This window comes from Melospiza melodia, chromosome 13 (assembly GCF_035770615.1).
Source record: "Melospiza melodia melodia isolate bMelMel2 chromosome 13, bMelMel2.pri, whole genome shotgun sequence".
In the NCBI taxonomy this organism is placed as follows: domain Eukaryota; kingdom Metazoa; phylum Chordata; class Aves; order Passeriformes; family Passerellidae; genus Melospiza; species Melospiza melodia.
The window spans coordinates 4960405-4985494 of NC_086206.1; the positions used below are offsets into that span (position 1 = coordinate 4960405).

The window sequence follows — 25090 nt, forward strand, 5'->3', positions numbered from 1 at the left end:
GAGCAAAACTTTCCTATTTCTGCCTCCCCAGACACCCCATGCCCAACTGCCACTTTCAGGGCACAGGATGGAAGGGCAGCAAAAAGGGAGGTTGGCACGAGTATGACTTTTTGGTGGCAAGTTGAGGAGGCAAAGCAAGTGGTAGGTGCACAAGAAAATCCACCTCTGATTCCAGGGAATGCTCTGCATATGCTGACTCCTGGTCAGAGTCCTCCTGAGCAGAATCCTCCTGGTCAGAGTCCTCTTGAGCAGGATCTTCCTGGGCAGTACCCTCCTGGGCAGCATCCTCCTGGGCATGATCTTCCTGAGCAGAATCCTGCTCGTCAGAATTCTCCAGGGCAGAATCCTCCAGGAGAGAATCCTCCAGGGCAGAATCTTCCAGGGCAGAATCTTCCTGGGCAGAATCCTGCGTTGTTTCTGGGGTTTCAGTTGGCTCCTCCACACTTTCAGTCCTGGAGTATCTCCGTAGAAACACTCTCCTCTTGTTTAATGACCGTGGCTTGAATTTAGGTGGTGAAGGGATGAACCTGGAAAATAACATAACTGTGATGGTGGACCTGTAGTGGGGGAGAGAGGTGCCTGCAAGAGCAGCTCCTCACTGCACTGCAGCCCCTGGCTGGGTGCTGGTGTGCTGGGCTCAGTGACAGCCACTCAGAGCCAGGCTGGAGCAGCTCCATGCTCGCAGCAGCATGGGGATGATGATGCTCATACCTGATGGTGTTCACCTGGCTGTCTGTCAGGAATGACCAGTGGTAGTTGACAGGGAGTGGGCTGCAGTTGGTCATCTCCATCTTCAACTCTTGTTCAGTGTCATTTATGATGCAGCCAAAGTCCACGGCCTTGGTGGGGAGGTGGAGATTTGGGAAGTAGACTTCCCCCCGAAGAGGGATCTTCTCCACATGAGGATGCTCCACGAAGCTCACCCTGAGAACCTTCTTTACCACCCAGCTGATCAGACTGTTCTTATAAGCTGGGTTAAAGCAGATGCAGAGATGAAGTTCCTTCCCTACATCCACTCTCACAGGCTGCAAGGAGATGAGCAGGAATTAATCACCTGTGGGATGATGTCCCAAGGCCTGACAGCAGCAAACAGTAAATGCTCCAAGCGAGCCCAGCATGGGCTCCTCAGTTCATGGTTCATCTCTCTAAGCAGGGGTCTGACTGCAGGCACCACAGTCCAGCCCAGGATCGCTCAGGCTCCCGTCGCTGTGCTCAGCCCCAATCCAAGGGGGTGGCTGCTGGAGAGCTGGCATGCTTTCCAGGAGACACCTTTACTGCATGGCTTGCCTCAATCTGCTTTCCTGCTCCCCTCTCCTCATGTTTTAGAGCCAGCATGGATGTTACCAATTCAGATAAGATTTTGATTCCTTCAGCAGCTCTGCTGATTCAGCTCAGGCCAATCCACTGCTGACGCTACAGAATGAGCTTCTCAACTTGAGGAGCTCCCAGCAGAAGTGCAGCACCACATCCCTCCTCCTCAAACCCCACTGCACAAGCCCACAGAGGCTCACCTTGCAATTTGCAGGGAGGGGCTTCCGGTTCACATTGCAGACCAGGAAGGGCTGCTCCACGTCCAGCACCACGCTGAATGGCAGGGAGCTGGTGTTTTTTAAGGTCAGCGGCTGGTACTGCAGTGTCAGGACATCACTGGGTTTCTACAGAAACAGGAGACAAGGGAAAACAACCTCAAGTGCCATAGACCTCCTTCCCCTTCCAATGCACTTCACACTTTTCAGCCCCAGAAGTGCATATATTTCTATTTGCTTCCAGCCAAGTTAAGAGTTACACCTTTAAATGCCAGGATGCAATCTGGTGACTTTACCTTTTCCACACGGAAAGCGATGGCTCTGGGGGACATTTGCACTGCAGGGCAGATGAAGTTGCAGATGACATCTGTTTGCAGGATCTGTTTCTTTGCTGTCTCTTTCCCCACCACAGCGTGGCACAGCAGCCGCTCCTTCACCTCCTGCACACAAGATTCCCTTGTGTCCCCGTGTGTGCTGGCAGGCCCAACACCCCACACTGCCTTGCCACCCACCCATGGGCCCCATTCCTGTCACTTGTTATTAGGGACTGTAATTAGTCTCTGCTCTCCTCAATAGCTTTCTTTTCTTTCTGTGCTGCCACCTGTTTATTCTAAATATCTGTGCCCAGGGCTCCTGGAGCCAGGGAATGCATACCAGACTTAGCTGGCAGCTTCTCTGCAGAGTTTCATTTCCCGTGGAAAGAAAGGTCCAGGTAGGAGAACACTCCCAGACCCTGCTAAAATCTCCCCCTCTGAGCTGCTCTCCAGGGGTGCTGCAGAACCTGGCTGTCCCTGGGACACCAGGGGTGGCCGAGACACTGGGGCAAGCAGTGATAGAAAAGTTGACCAAAGTCAAACTGTCAATTCTGACGATGTCTGGGAACAGTTTCCTGCCTGGATGGACATTGCACTGATCATCAGAGCTGGCACACTGTGTTTTCCCCCTCCAGGACTCATAGCAAGAGCAGCCCTGTGCCCACGTTTGTCTTCAGAGGAAAAGCAATGCTGCTCCCAGACGCTCCTGCCATTCCCAGGGCATTTGTTTTACTGCCTGGGTAAAGGGTTTTTCCCTCAGAAAAAGCACTTGACAGTAGTTTAATTTGCTTCCTGCCTGGGCTTCTAGCCTAAGTGCAACTTCTTTTCTCTGCTCTCCCTTTCTGCCTCAGCACATGACACAGGTAAGCCCTGTTTGCCCAAAGGAGCAGTACTTCCTTCAGTCTGTATTTTGGGATCAGCAAGTTGGGTTTATGGTAGCTAGGGAAACACAAAAGAGTCTTAGCAACTGATGGTGGCCAGCAAGGAAAGCAACTGGCTTTGAAACAGTTTCTTGAAGTCACTTGCTCCTTGTGCCAGGCCAGTGTCAAGGGGCTGCAGAAGAAGCTGCAGTGGAGGGGATCTGATGGGGAGGGCTCAGCCCTGGGCAGGGCCTCACCTGGACAGTGCTGGAGCAGCCTTCCAGCACCATGTCCACAGTCTGGCCCGGCCTCAGGTCCACCTGCGCTGGGCACAGCTTGAACACGGGGCTGCCAGGCCTGGGCATGGGGGGAGCCCCTTTGCCCGGGGGGCCCGCGGGGGCCGGGGCCCGCGCGCTGCGGCGGAAGGTGCGGAACCCTTCCGTGCTCCAGTAGAGCCGCTGCGTGCGGCGGCCTCTGTTCGTCAGCTGGAAGTGGTAAAAGCAGCGACTGAAGCTGCAAGAGAAGAGAGATGGAAAATGTCACGGGAGCTGTTATTTCCCTGGCATCACTCAGCTTCAGCTTCACCCCGATGGCATTCCCTGACTGCGCACTCTGCAATAAAACCTCTGCCCAAAAGGCTGCCCATGCTCAAAGCTTCAGCCCTGCCAGGTCTTCCAGCTTTTCCATTTCTGTGGCTTTCCAGGATATTTGACATATTTCTCAATGAATTCCTGTGGTTTCATGGAAACAGAGCTGGGACCTTGAGTACTGAAGATCTAGCCTGAAGGGCTATGGAAAAATTGTTCCTTGCTGAACACACAGGAGATGTGGAAGTTTCTAGAGTCTCCTACCTGAAGCAGGACTTCAAGTCGAGCTTCGGAACAAGAGGTTTGTCCGAGACAACTGTGGTGCCAACGCCCACAGCCTGGAGAGGGATGATGGTCACAGGGTTGTTCTCAATGAACACCTTCAGCTTCTCCTGGAATTTCACTGTGTCATTCAGGTTAGCTATGACAGCCACGGACACCTCAGAACTGGGGGGGACCACTCCTTTACTGGGCTCAATCCTCCAGCAGGAACGTTCCACAGCCTGTAGGAAAAGCCAAACACTAAGTTAGATGGAAGCCATGGACCCTGCTCTGCTGTGAGGTGCAGAAAACGGGAAGGCTAAAGAGATGAGTATAAAAACCATAAACGTTTAATTTCCCTAAATGTAAGCTATGGTGTCCAGCACAGCAACTCCCCAAGAGCTTATACAACCTGTATTTTACCTTCCTTTGACAGACTCGGGTCATTAGCCCTGCTTTGCTCAACCCAAGGGAAGCACCTCCTCAGGAGAAGGTAATTCCCCCTGCTGGCTCTCTTTGGAGCCCTTGCCAAGGGAAGCTGTTTACTCCCTGCTGGCTTCCTGGCAGCGGAGCTGGGTGTGCACAAAGGCTCATGGCTGGAGGAAGGCAGGACTGCTCAAATCCCAGCCCAGCAGCCACACAGCTGGAGGACACTGCTGAGAGCCTGAAGGATAACTCTGCAAAGCCAGCTGAGCAAAATCCCAAATCTCCTTTCCCAAGGGGCCATCAGTGCTTCTCAACACCCCCTGAAGGACTGAAGCCCTCACTCCCCACCAATCATCAGCTGTAGAGAGGTGCCCCAGGGCCCTCTGCTTTGGAAAAGTCACCTCTAAATGCTTATAGCAGAGCAGGAAAGCAGGAAGCAGAAAGAAAACTGGACAACATGTGCTCTGTGGGCATGGCCCACTCTTCCCAAGAACTCTTGTCATCTGCTTTCTCATGGACTTCATGGACTGAGCAAGGGAGCTGGAAGGTGCCCAAAGGAGGGGGAAAGGCCTTGCACCAGCACAGCTGTACAGACACAGCTCTGCAGGTCTGGCCCTGGCAGGAGCATGTGAAAGCCAACCTTTACACACCATGAGCACCCAGCCAAGGTGCACTGCTCCCTGCAGAGGCTGGAAGCAGAACTCCATTGTGGAGTCAGGAAAAACTGCCCTGCCAGTCCTCCACTTTGGGATAACATTTATCCCCCAAACAGCTGCAAAAGCAGCAAGAGGAAAATTCACGCCCCTCCTCCTTGGCCCAGGAGGCTGAGCCTGAACTCTCACACAGCACCTGATGATTTATCCACAAATACAAACAAGTCCACTTGATCAGGGTTGGCTTTAACCAGCTCCAGAAGTTGAACCCACCCAATATACAGAAGATCTCTTTTCAAAGCTTTTTTCAAGCTGTAGCTCCAGCCCTGTGGCTTGTCCCCCTCTGTAACCTCCAGGAATGAAACAACCTTCCTCTGCAGGTGATCTCCAGAGCCATTCTGCAATGCTACAGAGACCACAGGCTCTGGGGGTGCACAGCCCTCACAGGTGCATTTATTTGCAACAGCACCACTGGTTTGACCCACATGAGTTGTGAAATTTGCCTCCCCATGAGCAGTTTGAGGGCAGATCTCACACCCTGCTTTCTGCCATTAACACAAGTCTGGCACAAACAAATGCAGATGGAATGGGGAGTCCATGGGGAAATCCATGCCCTCTTAGGAGCAAAGGGCCACAGCTTCTCTTGATCTCAGAGCTCCGAAAACAGGACTTGCACAGCTAAGTATCTTCCATAAAATAAAGAGAGAACTTGCAAACATGATCCAGACTCATTTCTGCTCCAATCTCTCTGCAAACTATTTCACAGAGGCGTGCCTGAGATCCTGGCTCCTCTTGCTTGCCCTTGGATGGAATATCTTGCTTCCACTCACACAGAACAGTACAGAAACGTTGCATACAAAAACAAGTCAAGGGCTGCTGGTAACCAGCACCTGTCCCTGGAAAACAGCCCCACAGACACTTACCATCTCCACCTGGAAGGCTGCAGGAATCTTACACTGATTGGCGAGGTGGAGAGTTTTGGAACAATCCTCTAGGACTGGGATAGAGCCGAAGTTTATCTCCCTGGGATGGACATAGACAACGGGGCCCTGGCCAACGCACTCTAAACGGATTTCCTGTTCCAGGAAGAAGGTAGGAAAGGTCAAAAGATGCAACAAAGGCAGTTTTAAAAACACAGCCAGCTCCAAGAGCATTCCTAGACTGGGGACAATGATGGCCCTTGGAAGTTGTCAGTGGTGCAGACTGAAACAGAAGGCCTGGAGCAAGTGTGGGGTCTGCAGTGATCCCACCTGAAAGCCACAAGCTCCCATTATCAGAGCACAAAGCACTGCTGTTTGCCATGCTTGCTTCTTCACACCTCTTCCACATGGCTCTTTCCTTTACCTCCTGCCTGCTTCATTCAAATGCTCCACCTTGGCCCAAAGCACCTTCCCAGCCTTTGCTGCTGCACAGCCATCCTTGAACACTAAGTTCTTTACAATTCAAAAAGCTGCTCTGGTGAAAGCAGCACGAGCCAGAAGCAAGGCAGGCTCTTCAGAGTGGAGATGAGGCAAGTTAGCTGCCTTCAGTTTGTGCTGATGTGTAATCTTCATATATATGAGTAAGGGGCATCAATTAGTAGTTGCATCATTCAAGCAGTATTTTTTCCTTAAAAAAAAGTCTCAACTGACTTAATAGTCTGAAACTCAAAAGGATTGTTCTTGCAGAGGTAGCACAGATGATGGGACAAGGAACATGGAATTCTTGGCTAAACTATGTCCACATGCTGCAGCACTGCTGCCTTTGTGGGGTGCTCATGGCACAAAGCAGACTATGGAGGGATGAAGAGCATCCATGCCTGGCAGACTGGGCCTGTATTTTGTAGCCACTTGCTGTTATGATATGTGCCTCTTTTAGGAGCTCTTTTAGAATCTTCTTTACAGTCCTTGGAATCTTCTTCAGAATCTTCAGAGTCCTCTTTTAGGAGGCTTTGGTTCAGGAAATTGCTTGCCTTATCCATTTCCAAACTTGGTGGAAAGAACAAGCAAAGCCTGTGCTCCAGATGCAAGTTGTGTGGACATTCATTTTGTTTTGGGTGGGCTTTTCTTGAGGAGATATGATGGGTATTTCTCAGACCTGAGGGACCTGGCTTTCAGAGAAGCCTCAGTCCAGCTCTGCACAAAACATTCCTTTAGCAAACAGTGCTTGCTTTAGCAGGATTCAGGGATGTGATGCTGAACAGCTGTAATGAAGCAGCCCTTGTGTTCATCTGATAACATGGCAGAGTATGAGACCCAGGGACTGGTTTGTGTTTCAGCCTGGGCTTGTTATCCCATCTCCCAGATTTGTAACTCTGTGCTGGGTCAGGCACTCAGATTGCCACCTGTGAGGCTTCCACTCTTCCTCTTTCCTAGGCACGAGCTGCTGCTTGTGCCACCAGTCCCTTCTGTCCTTGTCCACACCAGCCATAAATCACAAGCTCCTGGAAGAATCCCTGTGCAGTTTACACCCCACTGGGAGGAGTTGCTCAAGGCACACGAGTCCCCTTGCTCTCACCAGTGGGGATCCTGGTCTCCCAAACACGGCCAGCTTGGCAGTGATGCTGCACTGTCCCAGCAACTGGGCCTGGAGTGTAATTGGGATCTGCACCGAGCTGTGAGCCTCGATAATCCCAGAGGGTGCAAGGCTGGAGTACCACGCAGCAGCCTCCTCCTTGTGTTCCTGGCAGGGACAGAATCAAAGGCATCTTCAGAACTGAGGAAACTTTAAACTCCTTAACCTCTACCACAAGAGCAACTCCCACACGCTTGTAAAAATTCTCAGGAGAAAGCAAGAAAGCAAAAACCAAGATGCAAGGTGTAGGTGCTCAGCATCCCCAGGGGTCCAAAAGTTGCTGCATCAGAGACACCCACTTGGGTGCTGACAGCTTCCTTGCATCGGATTTTCACTGCCCTCGAAGCTCTGCCACGTGAAAACAAGTCAAGGACTAGACTCTAAACATCTTCCTCAAGATGTTAAACTTCTTCCTAATGTTTGTATTTAGGTTCCTGTTCTCAGAAAACCTTCAGCTTTGAATAGAAACCAGCAAGGTCTTATCCAAACCCTTTTATTCCCCTAATAACCCCCCCAGTAAAATCTGAGGGGAGGAGATGGATGCAAGGCCAAACCTGAGGGAGAAGACAGTAGCAGCCTGGGAAGTCACTGTCATTCACCAGGGTCACCTTCTCATCATAGAGCACCTTCAAGCAGCAGTGCCCCAGTTCCACGACAGGGTTGAGCACTCGCAGAGTAGGAACGATGCACCTGGGCGAAGAAATGACCCCAGGGGAATGAGAGACACTGGGAGCATGGAGAACTTTTGTCCTCCAAGAGCATGCAATGGAGGATATCTGCAAATCTAACAGAGTAGAGTAGTAGAGCAGTCCTACAGTAGTCCAGAGCTGTCTTAGCAGTGTTGCCCCTTCTCTGCCCAAGGACACTTGCAAGGACTCCCGTAACAGTGCCAGTGGTCCCTGAGCTCTGAGGGAGCCTTTCCAGTGAGGACCAGTGCCCACCAAGGCTCAAGGAACACAAGACTCCAGTGTATCAGTGAAAATGACTCCCTTTTCTCCTCCAGCACTGTTGTCCTGCCTGAAAAGTGAATCCTCTCTTCCAGCAGTGAAGGGCACAAGGCCCACAGTGCAGGTGATCAACTTCTTCCAGTTCCTAGAACTCCCTCAATTCTTTCCCCCATGGGTCTCTACACTGACTGTCCCCATTTGTGCTTGCTTTACAAAATGGCAGCCCAGGCACTGACTGGATGGCTCTGCCTGGGAGAGGGAACAGCACCAGGGAACTGCATCCCTCTTGGCACTAAACTGACACCCACAGCAGCACAGCAGGATGGAATTCTGCTGCAGCAAGAATGACTTTTGGTCTCAGCTCTGAGAACATGACTCAACAGAGCCAGAGGGAAGCAGCGAAAGCTGAGCTGACCTTCTGACCGGTCCGGCCTTTTGTCTCTGCCCGGTCACGCACAGCATCCTATGGGACAGCCCGTGCTCCAAAGGATGAGTGCACTCTTCATATTTTTCGGTCTTCAGTGTTGTTCATTATTTCTTATCTACAAAATTTTCTTCCAGCCCGACAGAGGTCTGACCAGCAAGGCAGCCAAGGGCACACTGACCTCCCACTGGGCGGTCGTCTATTTTTATACTAAAAACTACGTACAATATATTTACCTTTACTTTCCAATACCTTTTACCCATACTAACAAGTGCACATTCAACATGAACCAATCCCAAAGTGCCAACATCACCACAGAAGATGGACGACAAGAAGAAGAAAGAAGAAGGGCAAGACACGCCCCGATTCCTCCATCTTGTCTCCTACAACCTCCCTGCACCAAAATCCTAAAACCTGTATTTCCACCCTGTGAATAATTAATTCTTACACCACTTATCCCCAAGTGATTCTCTTGTCCTCATACACATCCCCTGCAGGGTCAAAATCCAACCACCAAGCACTTCTGGCAACATTCCAGGATTTCCAAGCCCCCCAAGGGTTATCTCGGCAACTCTGGACATCAGGAGTGATATGCTGAGTTCCCACAACCTTCCACATCAAGGACTACAGTCCTCTTTGTAAGACCTTTTGCTCTCCCCACTCCTGCCTGGAGCCTCTTCCCCACTGCACACGCACTGCTGAAGGCACCCAGACCCCAGCTCTCAGCAGGCTGCTCACTGTGTTCCAAACCACTGCTGCAGGGTGGTCACAAGCAGCATAAGTTCACCACTTGCAGGAAGAAGGGCAGGCAAGCCTTTGGAAATTTGTTCCAGCTCAAGCACCAAAGCCCAGGCCAACAATTCATGTTATTCCTGCTCCCTTTAGAAAAAGGGCTAGGGCCATGGCTGGCTGTGAGCAGGGGGTATCTCACTAAGGGCTGCTTTCCTGGCACTGTTCTCATGTCTAGATGGGCAGATGCAGCTCATGAAGCAGCACTTCTCCTTTGGAGCTGCAGCCAGGCAGTGTGCTGGTGCTGGATGCCCGAGCAAAGACAAGCAGGTGCAGGAAAGGTGTTGGTACCTGGCTGTGAGGGGCAGTGCAAACACCTTCCTGCCAACATCTTCCACGTCCAGCACCAGCTCCAGATTGTAGTCCCCAACAGTGTTGGGACACAGGGTGACCTGGCAGAAAAGAAATGAAGTGCAGCAAGTATTTCCTAACTCCCAAAATTCTCATTACCCATGTGTGCTGTCCTCCAACTCCTGTTCCATGGTAGACAAAGGGAGGATTTGCTTTAATTTTTCTGCTGGTCCCTAAGTAGAGCAACAGTCTTTGAGAGTAAAAAAAGCCCTCTGTCAATATGAGATTTGCTAAAGGGACTAATTTTTCACCTGACTACAATGACATAAATGCAGAAGAAGTCTGTTGTCTCCAATGGAACAAGTCCAGCCTTACAGCAGGAAGCTGAGGGCAGAGTGTGGCCCAGCACATGCTGGGCAGTTTGTGGCTGCAGAGTATTTTCTGTCCCCACTGAAGATTCCTGCAGTGAATACAACTCATCTGCTGCCCAGGAGATGAGAAACAAGACCAGGAAGAGAAGAAAACTGCTTTCCACGATGATATCTCTCTCTTTAACAGCAACTTGCTGTTTTCATCCTTCCTCTGCCCACTTGCAATCAAATAAATTGTTCTCAAAAACACAAGAATGGCTTCAGGACTTGACCATACGGTATTGATCTCAGTGTATGATTTTGGAAACAAAACAGTGCTCCTGAGGAACATCCCAGGTAAGCCAGCTAGCAGAGGCCTCCCAGCAGTGCAGATCTCTCACTCCCAGGATGCTCCAAGCTGGCACCAGAGCTAAAGCCCTCCCACACTGCAGTGAAGCCTCAGCCCCAGCAGCTGGACTCTTCCCATACCTTGATATCCTGGGATCCCAGGGCACGGACGGTCCCGCTGTGGGGGTTTATGGTAAATTCCTGTGGCCTTATCAGAACTCGAACTTCCTTCCTCCACAACTGGCTGCTGGGTTTGCCTATCTGAGTAGTGCTGCTAACACTGGGCACTCCCAAGCCATCCCCAGGAATGTAGAGGGAGAAGCCCATGGGTGTCAGGGAGGTGTTAAACAGGCAACACTTCAAGGTATGAGGAAAACCTAAGAAAATGACACAAATCCCCATTTAGGCATCAATACCTCGTGATTGCTGGTGTGAATATCCTGCTGGTAGGATAAAACTGTGCTTGGATTTTACTTCTTTGTTATCTGAACTACAGCTCATTGCAGTGGATCTACCGCTTGGCTGGCCAGCTATGTGTGGAGCAGACATCTCCCAGCCTGCTTACCAAGAGTCATTTAAACCCAGATGGGGAGGAAAAACCAACTGCAGGCACAGCCCAGGGCTTCTCCATGCCCATCAACAGTGACTGCAGCAGGGAGGCAGGAGAGGCACAAAAAGGATGTCACGCTCTCAAATGCCACTGAGGTAACACATGCAGACAACATTCAGCAGCACAGTTTAAAGAAACAAAGATTAAAGAGCTGCCCCCAGCTGAAGAAACCTTAGGAATGAAATCAGATTAAGCAGGATGACTCTGCTATTACAGAACCATATTCCTGCCCGGTGCCTTTCTTTATGGTGCCACTTACTAAAAGGGAAACAAGAAGTGGCTAAACAGTGATGCTGACTTTTTATTCCTTTGGTCCTGTTTGATCTCATGATGGCAAAAGGGTACCTGAGGCACCAGCAGCCCTGAATGAACACCCTGAAGAGGCTGTGATGGAGGAACACGAGTGATGAATGCTCTTATGTTCAAGGGCTCCATTTCAGCACCACAGCAAGCTCTGACACTGTGGTGCCAGCCCAGGGCACACTCACCAAAGGCGATGTCACCGAAGTGCAGGGCGGGCACATCAAAATGGAAAGTGGGTCCTATCACAGAGCCCCTGCAGGGACAAAGGCAGGGAGGCAGTGCCTCTGTTAAAGGGAATCACAAAGGGTTTGGGTGTCCTTAGGGAGAGGGTGGATAAATGCTGCTGTCAGAGCCACCCTGGGTTTCAAATCACCCCAGCACCCTGTGCTCAGCACAGCACCCACGGGGGCAGGAGGCAGCCAAAGCAAAGTGCTCAGCAGCTGACAGATGCCCCAGTCCTTGGCACAGTTCCTGCTGCACAGTTCCTGACTCCCCCATCAGCCCTTTGCTGGCTGTGCAAAGGAGGCACCAGAGCCCTCTGTGCACAGGAGCTGGGAGCACAGCTTGTCCCCACAGCGTGGCTGGGAGAGGGGAGCTGAGGCTGCTGCTGCCCATCTGGCAGGGATTATTCACAGGAGTTTTTACAAACACTGCTGCTGCTGCAGAATCACCCAGGCTGGCCCATCTCAAAGCCCTGGGGGCCTTGCTGGGTGTTCAGGTGGGACATCCCAGAGCAGCTGCTGCCCAAAGCTGATCCATCCCACTGCCTGCAACAGCCTAAGCAGGAGACATCCCTGCAGGGAGGAGTCATTGCAGCTCCTGGGTACCCACACAGGGCAGCAGGCACCCCACACTAAAGGGATGCCAGAGCCAGAGCCACCTCAGGCAACACCCTTTTTCTCTGCTCCACCACAAAATGAGGCAGATGGAAGATGATTACCCAGAGACAGCTACAGATGTGCCCAACAAGCTCCCAAAGCCCTCCTCACCTGACAGTGAAGATCACAGGCTTAGGGGATTCAGCCACATGGAAATAGAATTGTTCCTCAAACTCCCCCCGGATGGTGGGACAGAAGGAGACCCGGATGGCCTGGAGCTTCTCTGGTGCCACGATGCCCTCCTGGGGCAGGAAGGTGAAGCAGGAGCCCATGGCTGTGGTTGGAGGGATGAGTTTGAAGGGAGCCTCAATAGGCCCCTTGTTGATCAGGTATGCCTGCAGCAGCAGAAAGGCAAAGTGGAAATACATGAGGAATGTTCCTTTCCTACAGAAGTCTGAGTCACTTTCAAATTAAACTATTAACACCAGTAACAGACAGAAGATGCCTTGTGCTGCTGCATGGCAGAAGCCAAAAATACAACATTGAAATACAGCTTTGTGTAGCTTTGGGGTTTTCATGCAAAGCAGTGATAACTTCATATAACCAGAGCCACTCTGGGGTTTTCCCACTGGCAGAGACAGTCCAGTTTGACCTGCAGCACAGAGGGGCTGCTCAGCATCACCCAGTTCATTCACACCTGGCCCTTAGAGCAGCACTGGGCATCACAGCATTACCAGTGACATCACCACAGAGATTTCAAACGTGTCCAACCCCACCATGGGCAGGGCACGTTCAGCTTCCAATGCAGCCCAACCTGTTTACAGCAGGAGTGGGAGAAACCAGAAGCAAAGATGTAGGAAGTTCCTTTGCCTCCTTCCCAGAAACACTTTGCTCTTTCTAGAGCCAGAGGTACATCATGGCTGAGGTGTGGTGAGGGGCTGGTGAGCAAGGGAAAGCACTGCCAAGGGCTTTGACCAGCGCTGAGCCAGGAGGGTGGATGGTTTTCCTCTGACTCCCACGAATATGCAGGAGGGACATGGCTGAAAACTGTTTGCAATGGACTTGAACTCAAATGCAGCCAGTTTGTTCCAGCTGCTTTTGGACAGCCTGAGCACAAAGGTGATTTGTGTCTGGGACTGGAACAAAAGCCTCTGAACATGCAGCTTTTTGCCCCAGTGTTGGTTTCATGTGTCAAGTGGTTTTGCAGGAAGCCTCCCAGCTGATCTCCAAAGAAGGCTGCCCAAAAGCAGGGCCTGGGGTCTCACGAACAACAGACACACCTTTCTGACCCCATCCAAAAGATCCAGATTCCAAGAAATCTCCCCAAAATTGACCAGCACCACAACTACCCAAGTTGCCAGGAATTCCACAGGTCCACAAGGCTCACTGCTACCCTAGGAGCCAGCAGGACCCACCCCAATCTCTCTGCTTACCTCATATCTGTGGGTTACTCTGACAAAAACCTCCCCGATGTTCAGTTCCTCAAAGTGGAGATGGACCCGGGGCCCGAGGCCTTCCCCCATGAGGAGCAGGGGCAGCCTGTTCTCACGGCCTGGGGAGAGATTTCTATTTCAGTACAGGAATTCCTTCTGCTCTCCTGCATTTTCCAGGCTGCCTTAGTGCTAGTCCCTGACTCTGTGCTGCATGGGACCAGCTCCTGATGTCCCAGGAGCAGATAGGGACCCTTCCCTTCCCTCAGGAGATGCAGTACATCCATAGACACCATCCTTTCTTCTACCCCTGTGCTGAGTGTGGAACTTTAGGAAATGCCAGAAATTTTGTTCTTCCTCCTTCTGGGTGCACCTCAGAGTGTTTTCCCCAAGGGAGGAGGAGCCGACTAAATACAGGCAGCATTCAGAACAGCTGAGAGGGAAAAAATCAAAATAGAGGAGATGCCCTGGAAGCTGCAGGGACAGTGGGCATGTGCCAGCAGGGCCCTGCTGAGCACAGACCCTCCCCAGCCATGGCACAGGAGCCCAGTGACCTGGGGGAGTGTTTGCAGCTGCCTTCACTGCAGAGAGGGGCAGGGGAAGGAGCCGTACCTGAGATGTCACAGTAAACTGTTCGCTCATAGACCTGGGCTGCCTGGGGCGTGAAGAACACGCTGATTTCAGCCGAGCACTTCGGCATGATCTCACCCTCCTAAAGCAGAAGGACACAGCAAAACCTTTATCTTCCGACACCACAATTCTTGTTTTCAACCACAGTCCTGTAAGCTGTTATCTAGAGCATCAGTGACAAGCAAGGAGTGAGTAACACTCATCAATAACACTGAGAACAGAGTTTGGAAGCTTTAGTCAGGCTCCTGCTGCCTGCCAGGAGCCCACAGGGCAGAAATGCTTTTTGCAACCAGCTCTCTGACCTCACCAGAATCCCGATGACTTCTCTCCTGGCACACAAAGCCAGCTGAGGCAGGGATCAGTCAAGTGACCTTAGTCAGGGATGAGGAGGAAGAGGAAGGAGAGAAGCAGGAAGGGAGGTTCTCAGCCATCGTTTACCTTTGGCACAAGGGAGAAAATGTCATCGTCTAACAGCATGGGATCTCCTCTGATCTTTGCTACCTCACTCTGGAAGGTGTGGTTGAGAAGAGCAAGGCGTTCTCGGCAAGTGATGTCCACTTCACGCTCCTTCAGAAAACTATACAACTTGTGCCTTTGCTGCTGGTATATCCTGTGATACTGCCTGCAGGCATAGGAAAGACAAACCCAGCAGGTTGTTTAATAAGCCACGTCTTTGCAGAGAGAAGTGGAAGTGCAGGAGCAGCTCCACAGCAAAGGGCTGACCCTGAGCCATGGGGTCCCAAATGGATCAGAGGGTCACTTGTTCACTCCCCACTTGCAAGCTCAGGAGAGCTTTCCAAAGGCAGCAGCCCTCAACAGAACCTTCTGGCTCAAAGCCTCTGCCACAGCTGAGGGAGAATCCATCAGCCACCTCAGGCAGCTTTTCCTGGCACACAACTGCTTGGGGGAGGCAGGAGAGATGGGCTGGTTTACTTACCCAAAGCCATTCAAAAGCACCAGTACCTCTTGAAGCCATTTGTTAGTTTTACCCTTGGGCACGGAATGTCTCTGAAATGGATCTTTCAAACCCACCTCTGCCTCAGCTGTTCCTCCTGTTCCTCAGTATCCACAGCCTTCCACTGGAAGCGGGCTGTGATGTCGCTGCGGTTGTGGATGAGCACAGTTGCGCTGTTTGACATGGTGATGTACGTCTTCTCCAGGGTCACAGTATTCCTGTCCAGCCTGATGTGGGCATCCACAGCTCTGGCATGAAGGCTTGTGTGGGTGTCTTCACCTGGAACAAAGCACAGGGGAGTCTTTGCTCACCTCACTGGCTGATGGAAGCACAAGGAACAGAGCACACCACAGGCAGCAGAAGAAAGTGTCACAGCTTTTAGCTGAACGAGCAGTTCCATGGATCAGTCCATGGATCACAAGCTGAGAGCTGCATGTGCACAGCATGACGCCATCCTGACAACCTGCCAGCATTTCACCCTCTAGAACAGACCCCTACCAAGGCTCCCTCATTTCCAGAGCTTTCAAAGCTTCATTATTCCCAGCCAGCTCCTGGGATTCATCTAGTCTCAGACTTCAAGCTCACCATTCCTGTTGCAGGTGAGCATTTCCCAGGCGAGATGCAAACAACAAATACCAGACATGCTCTCTAGAAATGGCATTTACAAGGAGCTCTACAAGGATCAAGATGACAAACTGCATGACTACAAACCAGATGACTAGAACATGAACCCCATGAAAAGTATCATCATCTCCCTCTTGAAACCCACGGCCACACCAGCCTTTCTGCTTAGAACAGGCTCTGCTCTGAGGGATGCACAGAGTGCCCTGAGCACTGCCCAGCACTCACCTGTGTCGTAGTGCACAACAAGGGACCTGGAATGGTCACCAGTCTTCAGTGGCCGAAATTCCACTGCCACCTCCACGGCATCACCAACATCCAGAGTTCCCATGGCCGGAGTGACAGAGAAAGGGCTGCAACACAGAGACAGTAGGACTCTTGGTGGAGATTTGGGGATGTTAACCCTCTTGCAGTCCAGTTCTGCTCACTTGTGCAAGCAAAGAGCAAACCAACCACAGTCAGCAGAAGACAGAACAAACAGGGTCAGAAACAGCCACTGACTCTAGTGTGACGAGATCCAGCCCTCACAAGATCCTGTGGGATGAAATGACCTCATCTCCCCCATGCTCTGTATCCAGCTCTCTGCAATGAGGCTCAAGGGTCATTTGCATCTTGCTTACCCTCATCAGATATCAGCTCCCCTTACTGACAGAGCTGGGCAAAAGTTATGGCCATGGATACCAAGGACCAAGTACTCCTAACATAATTCACAAACAGAGCTGACCAGTGAGCAAAGCTGGCAATTTTGTGACCAAGTCTCTCAAAGCACCATTCACCTGCACTTTTGGTAGATGCTGTGTGCAAGGAGGCTGCAATCTGTTTCAAGTCCCATGGTACAGTTATCTGCTACAGCCAAACATTCTTTTGTCCACTGGTGTCTTAACTGCCATTATTAAATGATTTGATTTTGGGAGAATTGATCTCATTAAAAGTTGCCTCCCACATCAAGGGAGACAAAAAAAATAGGGCTAATTGAATTGCCTCATGTGTCCACTAACACTTATTGCAGGAAGAAACTCAAATATCATCTAATCTTAATATCTATTACTTTTAAGTGATGGTCAGTTAATTCTGACGTCAAGCAGCATTAACTATTCTAATAAATTCAGTCTGTTAGGTTACAGCAGCTCCATCTCTGTGCTGAAAAATTCTGTCCAGAGTCAGCAGCTCACAAGCTCCATCTTTGCCTCTGTCACTACATCTAGGCTCTATTTCATCTACTTCAAGATTTAATTCCTGAAGTTCAGAAACTCTTTAAATCCCTATCAAGCAGGATCCAACATGCTCTGTAGCACTCAACAGAACTGCTGGCAAGCACATTGTAAAAGGATACCAGACTTTATTGGGGATTTGTTTTGGTGGTGACAAAACAAGATCTGGAAATCCCAGAGAAAAACCGTGCATGGATTTACAAGTTCCTGCCTACATGTTTGCACAGTCCAAAGCAGCAGCCTGTTTGAGCAGCATCTGAGGAGCCTGGATTGGAGCTGCCAATAGCTCTGGCAGGCTTTGGTGGAAGCTCCTCTTGGACCCTCATGTTTCACAGCAGAAAAGTCAATTTGCCTTTTGACCTCTGTTTTGCCAGAGAAAAAAACATCAAGGCCACTCAGCTGCCTGAGGTTAGACAGCAGATCTGTGCTGCATTCCCTGAGCTCAGCTCCTACACCAGGACCTCTGGGATCTCATAACCCTCAACACACCACCAGCCAACTGAACTGGTTTCCTTGCAGATACGGTGTCAAAAATGCATTACCCTCTCCAGTTCAGCCAACAGGAGAAACAGTGATTGTCTTCTCATATTGGGCATCAGATGCGGGGACCACTGGAAAGCCACGTGCCTGTGGCCTCCCAGAGAATGGGTCTATTTGGCTGGCAGTGGTGAGTAAGCATTTCAGAAGCTGCTTGTGCTCAGGAGGGTGCAAGCCAGCTACCAACATGTTCCAGCACCCTCCAGGAAATCTGAGACAGAGAAAGCTCAAAGGCTGCATCCTGCTTAAACCATGAGAAGCAACGGCAAACTCCACACGTCCTGCTCACTTCCAGCCAGGGCTGCGGGGCAGCAGCTCTGATGCTCTGGTTCCTTTTGCTGCTCTTTCCCAACTCTGCCATCACCCAAAGGTGATATCCTTTGTACAAGGACAGATGAGCTGCCTCACCTCTGGGTGCTGAGCTCGTAACAAGCAGGCCGGTTTCCAACATTGTGAACCAGCAGGGTCTTCTGGGTCGTGTACTTGACCGGACAGGTGGAGAAGTCCAGCTGGTCAGGGAAGTCCAGGATGGCTCGGCCACCGATGGCCCAAATTGGCACAATGAACTCTTCATTTTCAGTGGTGCAGAGGAGCTGGTGGAAATAATCCTGTGGCAAAAGAAACTGTCTCAGCACAGAGCCTTTATCTTCATCTTTAGCATGGGCAAAGAGCATCTCCCAGTTCTAGATCCTCTGAAACCAAACAGGTCCTCAAAAGCCAGGCCAGATGCCCTGAGTCCAGCCTTGCAGGTCCACTTTCCACTGCAAACAGCAACCTCTTGGGCCCTCCAGACTCACCTTTCTCTGCCCAGGGGTGAAGAGGATGCGGACAGTGGTGTAGAGGCCCGGTGGCACCTTGCGGCACACGTCATTGGGGCCCACCAGCTGGAAATAAGGTGAGCTCTTCAAGGTGACCTTCACCAAGTGAGGAACCTGCAGGACAGACATGGAATGATGGTTTTGCCACTTGTGATGGCACAGGTGGACATGCCCTGGTGCCATCCTTAACCACCCTTCTCTGCTCTCCTCTTCCAGCACAGCGTTGAACCTCCAGTCCCAGCACTCACCTTGTCCCTGTTCCTCAGAACCAGCGGCACTTCACAGACCTCACCGGGGCTGTAGTTCTGAAACACCACCTCTGGTGGGCAAGGCTGAAACGAGCGCTGCTCTGGGGCAGCTGCTGAGAACTGCAGGGAGAGGCCAGAGAGAGCAGAGACAGGTTCAGCTGCTGGGAGGAAGATTCTGCTCTGATCCCCAGTGAAGTGCAGACTCTGGGTGAGCACATCAGCCCAGCCCACGCTGGGCAAACAGTGGCTCCTCCACCTCTGCCCTGGGCTGACCAAAAGCTCCTGGACCAGGCTGAGCAGGCTCAAGCCAAGCTGCTCTTTTGGCATCCTCCTCAATTATCGCATCAAACAGCAAGGGCAGGGGAAGGCTACCTTGTGATGGGAGGTCCCAGGCTTGTCTTGAGGCTGGACAATGGGAGGCAGACTCAGCTTCTTAGCTCTGGCCAGCCTCTGCTTGGTGTTGAGAGACATCTCCTTCTGGAAGGCAGAGGGAGTCAGCTGGAAGGCAAAAAACCAGCAAGAGTCTCAGAAATGCCCTTGCTCATGGAGGCTTTTCTTGTTCACTTACTACTGATGAATGATTTGTGATCACAGCCACTAGCACAGTTCTGGAAGCCCTGGAAGTTTGCTGCTGAAATACTCAGCACCAATAAATGAATAACACAGAGTGGAACACACATACTCCAGCCACATGGCTGTGTCCCATGAGTCTCTCTGTGATTTGATGGGACATGGTTGGGGATTTCTGCTCTTTGAGCATTTGTTTCCTCTTACTTTTCCCTGGATTGAGGCAGTGACCTTTCAGAGAGTGCGGAGGAGCTCTCAGAACTGCCCAAACTCCATCCCTGCACAACACTCAAAACTCACAGCCAGCAGATAACACTGCTGGCTGAGTCCAAGGGAAGCAAGCAAGAAAAGCTGTACCAAGAGTGAGGTGCACAGGAATGTGTCCAAGTTTTAGCTCTCTCTGTCAATTAGCATTGGTTTCCTCTGTGTGGGCTGACAGAGCCCTGGACAGAAGAAAACAGAGGGATCTCCTTGGCAGAGGCTCAGCAGTGGGGCATCTTCAGCCAAGTGAGCTGCAGACAGCAAGGGCCCTTTGTGGCCCTGGCTCCACCCAGTGCTGCCTGCAGGGCTGCATCTGTGCCCACCCAGGAGCTGGGAGGGAACAGCTGCCTTGGGAGCTCTTCCAGCTGGGACCAGCCGTGGCTCTCAAGGCTTTGGGCAGAGTTTGAGCTTTCCCCCTCACGTGCCCGGGTGCCCAAGGGCAGGATGGTCAGAGCAGCACAGGTGAGTGCCCAGACTGACAGAAGGAATGGCTGTGGCAAAGGGGAAGGAAAGAAGCCCATGCTGAGGGCTTCAGCTGTACATTGGTTTCCCTTGGCTCTGCTGGCACAGCCAGGCAGGGCGCTGGGCTGTCCCTGACACATCCCACAGTGTTCCCTACTGCACCAGGACAGCCCCAGCAACAGGAGCACGGCACAAAGGGCTGGGGAGGGGCTCTGCAGCTTCAGAGCACTGCTGGACAGCAGGGGCAGGGAGAGCAGGAAGAGCAGGGCAGTTTCCAGCCTTAACACAGCCCCAGGGGCTACTCACAGAATCAGCCTTCAGTCTTTCCCTGAGCAAAATACGAGGTGTTGGAGGTGTTGGTGTCTTTGGCACTCCAGAAGCCATTGAGAAGAGATGATGTCACAGAGGAGTGACAGCGCCTCAACAGAACTGGAAGGAACAACAAGGGAACTCTGAAAATCCAGAACCCAATTCATGGCAGACTCAAGGGATATACTGGTGCTCAAGGTTTTATATGATTTGAAAGCAGCTAAATGCTCATTAGGCATAAGCAGCTAGTGTTGTTAAGCCTCTAGTTGGACTTTATTGCAACTATATGGGTACCTTATTCCATTCAAAGATGAATTGCACTGAAACCTGGAGCTAAAATGCTGACTATTAATAATAGTTTGAACAGACAAAGCTGTAGCTCAAATATTACTTAAAACCAGCATGAGTAGACCTCCTCTTTTTTGGCTAAACACCCCCTGCTCTCTCAGCTGCTCCTCACAGGACTTGTGAGAGACTGGAATGTTATGGTTAATGGCTTAAGTATTGCTATAAAGGACTTTTTGCCCATTGTGACAAAACTATATAAAGAAGCTGAGACCCTCAAGCCCACCATTCCCTGAAAATGCCTCCTGACTGGCACTTGGCACTGGGAGTTAAGCTGCCTAAGGGAACCTGAGACAAGATAAAGGTGACACTATTGTCCTGTTAGCTCAGGTCTGGGGAGAAGTGAACAAGGCTGAGGGAGAAAAATATATCCCCACTAAAGTCAAATCCAGCAGCTGTCCTGAAAATCAGCTCTCTCTGCCTTCAGGCTGGGGAAGTCATAGCCACAGACTCGTCTGCTGAGGCCAGGTTGGCACACAAACTTCCCATCAACAGAGGGGGAAGGAGGAAATTTTGGGGGTGAGGCACAGCCTCTGGTAAGGGGCAGTGGACACCCATCCTCCCTCAGACAAACTGGCTCAGCTCTAAAACCCCCCAGCCCCAGAAGGCCACATCCAGGGGACATTCCCATGAGGGGCAGCTGAGGGGGTGTCATAACCCAGCAAAGACCTCCAGAGTGCCCCCAGAGCCATTCCTGAGGCCTTGCACCAGATGACTGCATGGCATGCAGAGAAACACAACAGATCTGGAAATCCACAACCCAATTCATGGCAGACTCAAAGGACATACTGGTGCTAAAGATTTTATATTATTTGAGAGTAGTAAGAGACAGAGCCAAACTTGCCCCACCCCAGGGAGGTACCTGGGCAGTCCCACCTTGCCCAAATCTGCATTAATCCATTGGAGTCTCACATTTTGCGAGGCCTCACCACAGAGACCAGAAGAGGACTGAATGTGATGGGATGGGATCCATGGAATGGTGATATTTTCTACTAAATCTGTCTCTGTCACTCTATTCCCTCCTTCCCAGCCCCTTCCCTCCCCCTCTTCTTTTTCTATTTCTTTCTCCCTCTCTCTTCCTCACATTTACTGTTCCATAAAATCCAAACTATTGACTTTGGCACATGGTCTCGGTTTGCACCTTAATCCAGGGGCATCTCCTTAATAATTTTAATAACCAGATCATAACAACCCACTGAAACTTGAACAGAACTCATTCACCTATAAGTAGTTTAAATACATACTATAGGAAAAAATGTATAGACAAGTATATTTAGGAAATGTTGCATATCTTCGGTGAGAAAAAAACACCATCTGCAGACCATGTATTGTTCATCCCCTCAGCTGTCCATGCCACCGAACTGAAGACTGGCATTATCCCATCCTTTGGCATTCTCTTTCAGAGCACAGATGTGACAAAACCAGAAAGTACAACTTGAGTCAATCTTTACCTTCAAACGAAATTCAGGACTCTCTGGCAGAAACCAATGTTCTGCGAGTTTAGGCGTCCCTCGCAGAGCAGTGTTTTGCGAGTTCTCGCTCACAGACAGCACTGTTGTGCGAACAACTCCGCTGGCAGTGGCCGAGTGCCGCCGGTGAGCGCGCCGGGTGCGAATGAGCATCGGGGCGGCTGCGGGCGCTGAGGCCGCGGCGCCGTCACAGACGCTGAGGGCCCGGGCGCGGTTACCGGGCAACCGCGGCACCGAGCCTGGGGCCGGGCCGGGCCGCGCTGCTGGGCGCAGGGCATTGGCACTTTGGCTGCTGACTTGGCTTTAGTGCCTCCTGCAGAGTCCTTCTGTATTTATGGCAGTTTAAAATGTGGTGATAAAGGCACCTTTGGCAGGTCTATACCCTGCTCTTTGTATAGCACTAGGATGCTATCCTGGCTGGAGCCCCAGCAGGGGCTGAGGGAGCTGGGCAGGGGCTGAGCCTGGAGCAAAGGAGGCTCAGGGGGCCCTTGTGGCTCTGCACAACTCCCTGCCAGGAGGGGACAGCCGGGGGGCCGGGCTGTGCTCCCAGGAACAGGGACAGGAGCAGAGGGAACAGAGAAAACCAGTGCTAATTAACAGAGAGAGCTAAAACTTGGACACATTCCTGTGCACCTCACTCTTGGTACAGCTTTTCTTGCTTGCTTCTCTTGGACTCAGCCAGCAGATGTATTTCCTGGCTGTGAGTTTTGAGTGTTGTGCAGGGATGAAGTTCGGGCACTTCTGAGAGCTCCTCCCCACTCTCTGAAAAGGTCACTGCCTCAATCCAACGAAATGAAAGAGGAAACAGACCCAAAGAGCAGAAATCCCCAACCATGTCCCATCAAATCACGGAGAGACTCATGGGACAGAGCTATGTGGCTGGAGTATGTGTATTACACTCCATATTATTAATTTATTGGTGCTAAGTATAAGTTTAAAATGTGGTGATAAAGGCACCTTTGGCAGGTCTATACACTGCTCTTTGTATAGCACTAGGATGCTATCCCGGCTGGAGCCCCAGCAGGGGCTGAGGGAGCTGGGAAGGGGCTGAGCCTGGAGCAAAGGAGGCTCAGGGGGCCCTTGTGGCTCTGCACAACTCCCTGCCAGGAGGGGACAGCCGGGGGGCCGGGCTGTGCTCCCAGGAACAGGGACAGGAGCAGAGGGAACGGCCTCAGGCTGGGCTCAGGGTGGGCAGCAGCAGGAATTTGCCCATGGAAAGGCTGCTCAGGCCTTGGCAGGAGCTGCCCAGGGAGCTTTGCAGTGCCCATCCCTGCAGGTGTTTAAGGAAGGGCTGGAGGTGGCACTCAGGGCTCTGGGCTGGGGACAAGGTGGGCACTGGGCACAGCTGGGACTCCATGGGCTGGGAGGGATTTCCCAACTCCAATGATTTTGGGTTTCTGTGATAGCAGAGACTTCAGTGACTGTGTGAAACTGATAAGGCCTTAGGAATTTCATGAACTGGATTCCACGGACTGAATTCCATGTGCTGAATTCCATGCCCAGCTGCTGTTGGAATGGAAAGGGCTCTCTAGGTGTGCATCTTATGGGTTTCTGTAACACATCCAACCCGTTGGCCTCTGCACTGAGGCTGTCCCAGACCCTTGTGGTCTATCCCAATTCTCATGGATCTCATTTATTTGCTTAAAAGGATCTTGGAAAAGCTTTTGTGTTGGCAGTTAAGCTCTGGAAGAGCCTCAAAGTGAGGAATATCATTAAATCTTTCTAGCTCCAAGTTTCTGGAGAGCTTTGTTCCCACTCCCTGTAACTCAGTGTAGCCAAGACTTCATTTAGAAGTTTTACAGACCTCGTGTGTGCCTCCAATTGGTCAGCAGCTTTTTTGCCAATTACTCTATTGATTAGAAAAAGGTATTTTACTTGTCTATCAAATCTCTTTATTCATAAATTGTTTGTGTATTTTCTTCCCTGATTCTCGTGGGATAGATCTAGTGTTTATGCAGGTGTGGTTGTTTTTCACTCAGAAATAGATTGTTATCTTAACAAACCATTCATACCAGGATTGTTTTCACATGGGAACTTGCTAAGTGCTAGCTGCACTTAGAAGAAATGATAGGCCAGCCATGGATCTAACAGAGGAGGACTGATTTTATGAGGCCTTTCTTTAATAATTTTTCTACTTGATTACAACACAGTGAATCAAAATGTTAGGAAAATTAATCCACAAACACCAGAGGTTATGTCCAAAAAGGAGACAGAGGCTTTATTTGGCTTTATTTGAATAAAGGGAGAGGCCATGGGGCATTCCCCTGGGATCTCTCCAATTTTTAGAGGACTCAGCCTCCCTTTTCATCCCAATTTCCAGCCACATTTCCCTTCTCTCTTTCCCCCTTGACTGAGGTATATGAGAGGTACAGACTTCCCAAAACACCTGATACCAGAGATTTCCCTCTAAGGTATAACCCTCCCTTTTCATTTTTAATTCTTATGCAATTTAGGGGTTTTTCTTCCCTATTGTTTCTTTCATTTTCAATGTCGAATTTCATTTATCAGCAAACCTAAAGTTTATTTGTAAAAGCAAATATCTTTTCCCATTCATCAATCAGTGGAATCCTTCCCATTGTTTCTTTTATCTCCCAGTGCTGGTTTTATCTACCAGCAGACCCACAGGTAGTTTGTAAAGACAAATCTGCCATTCCTCTCAAAATCAGTTACCATGATAGCACAATCTGCCCAGTGTGTGATCACAGCTAGAATCCCCATTGCTTGGCACAGCTGGCACGTGTGCAGTTAGTTGGGAGCCAGAGAGCTGCAAAAAGGGGTGCTGCTGGGGATGCTCCTCTTGTTCAACTCAGCAGCAAAGTGGCACAAGTTAGAGCAGAGATTTTCACTTTAGAATACCTTTGCCTTTGGGAGTGCACCTCACAGAGGCTGCTCTTCTGGAGTCTGAAATGCCATGATGGATGGGAAAGCATCCAGAAGGCAGAGGAAGAGCATCAGGCCGAGCCCTGCAGGGTTCCCTTGCATCTGGCAAGGAGCAAGGGCTGAAAGGCTCCTGCCACCCTCCCCTGTGCCACCTGAGCTCCTTGCATGCCCCAGCAGCTTCCTGGTGCCTCTGGCTGCAGATCCAGCTAAGACCCAGCCATGTCCAGAGATAAAATCCTGAAGCAGCTCCACAGGTGCTGAGTTGCTTTGTCCCTGTGAGTTCTGCA

At 50.9% G+C, this 25090-nt stretch overlaps 1 protein-coding gene across 1 annotated transcript; it reads right to left on the reverse strand.

The window, feature by feature from the left end:
• Positions 1–506: 506 nt before the first annotated feature.
• On the reverse strand, positions 507–19243 carry LOC134424498 (hydrocephalus-inducing protein homolog). The gene is made up of 24 exons (XM_063168315.1): positions 19193–19243; positions 18883–19008; positions 18511–18630; positions 18242–18376; positions 17853–18052; positions 15925–16049; positions 15153–15354; positions 14559–14742; positions 14103–14202; positions 13494–13612; positions 12232–12455; positions 11428–11495; positions 10471–10706; positions 9632–9732; positions 7670–7870; positions 7124–7295; positions 5972–6060; positions 5551–5806; positions 3552–3790; positions 2958–3213; positions 1823–1966; positions 1512–1655; positions 726–1025; positions 507–527 (listed from the first exon to the last, which is right to left on the reverse strand). Exons 1-24 carry the CDS (start codon positions 19241–19243, stop codon positions 507–509), a joined length of 3813 nt encoding a protein of 1270 aa, XP_063024385.1.
• Positions 19244–25090: the final 5847 nt, after the last annotated feature.

Excerpts from the sequence above, each read along its gene's own strand:
- LOC134424498 (XM_063168315.1), bottom strand. The coding sequence starts at position 19,243 with ATGTCCCATCAAATCACAGAGAGACTCATGGGACACAGCCATGTGGCT. Across the intron at positions 18,631-18,882 it reads CTGGGACCTCCCATCACAAG|TTCTCAGCAGCTGCCCCAGA; the intron begins GTAGCCTTCCCC and ends CTCTCCCTGCAG. Across the intron at positions 5,807-5,971 it reads TTGAATGAAGCAGGCAGGAG|GGCCATCATTGTCCCCAGTC; the intron begins GTAAAGGAAAGA and ends ACAACTTCCAAG.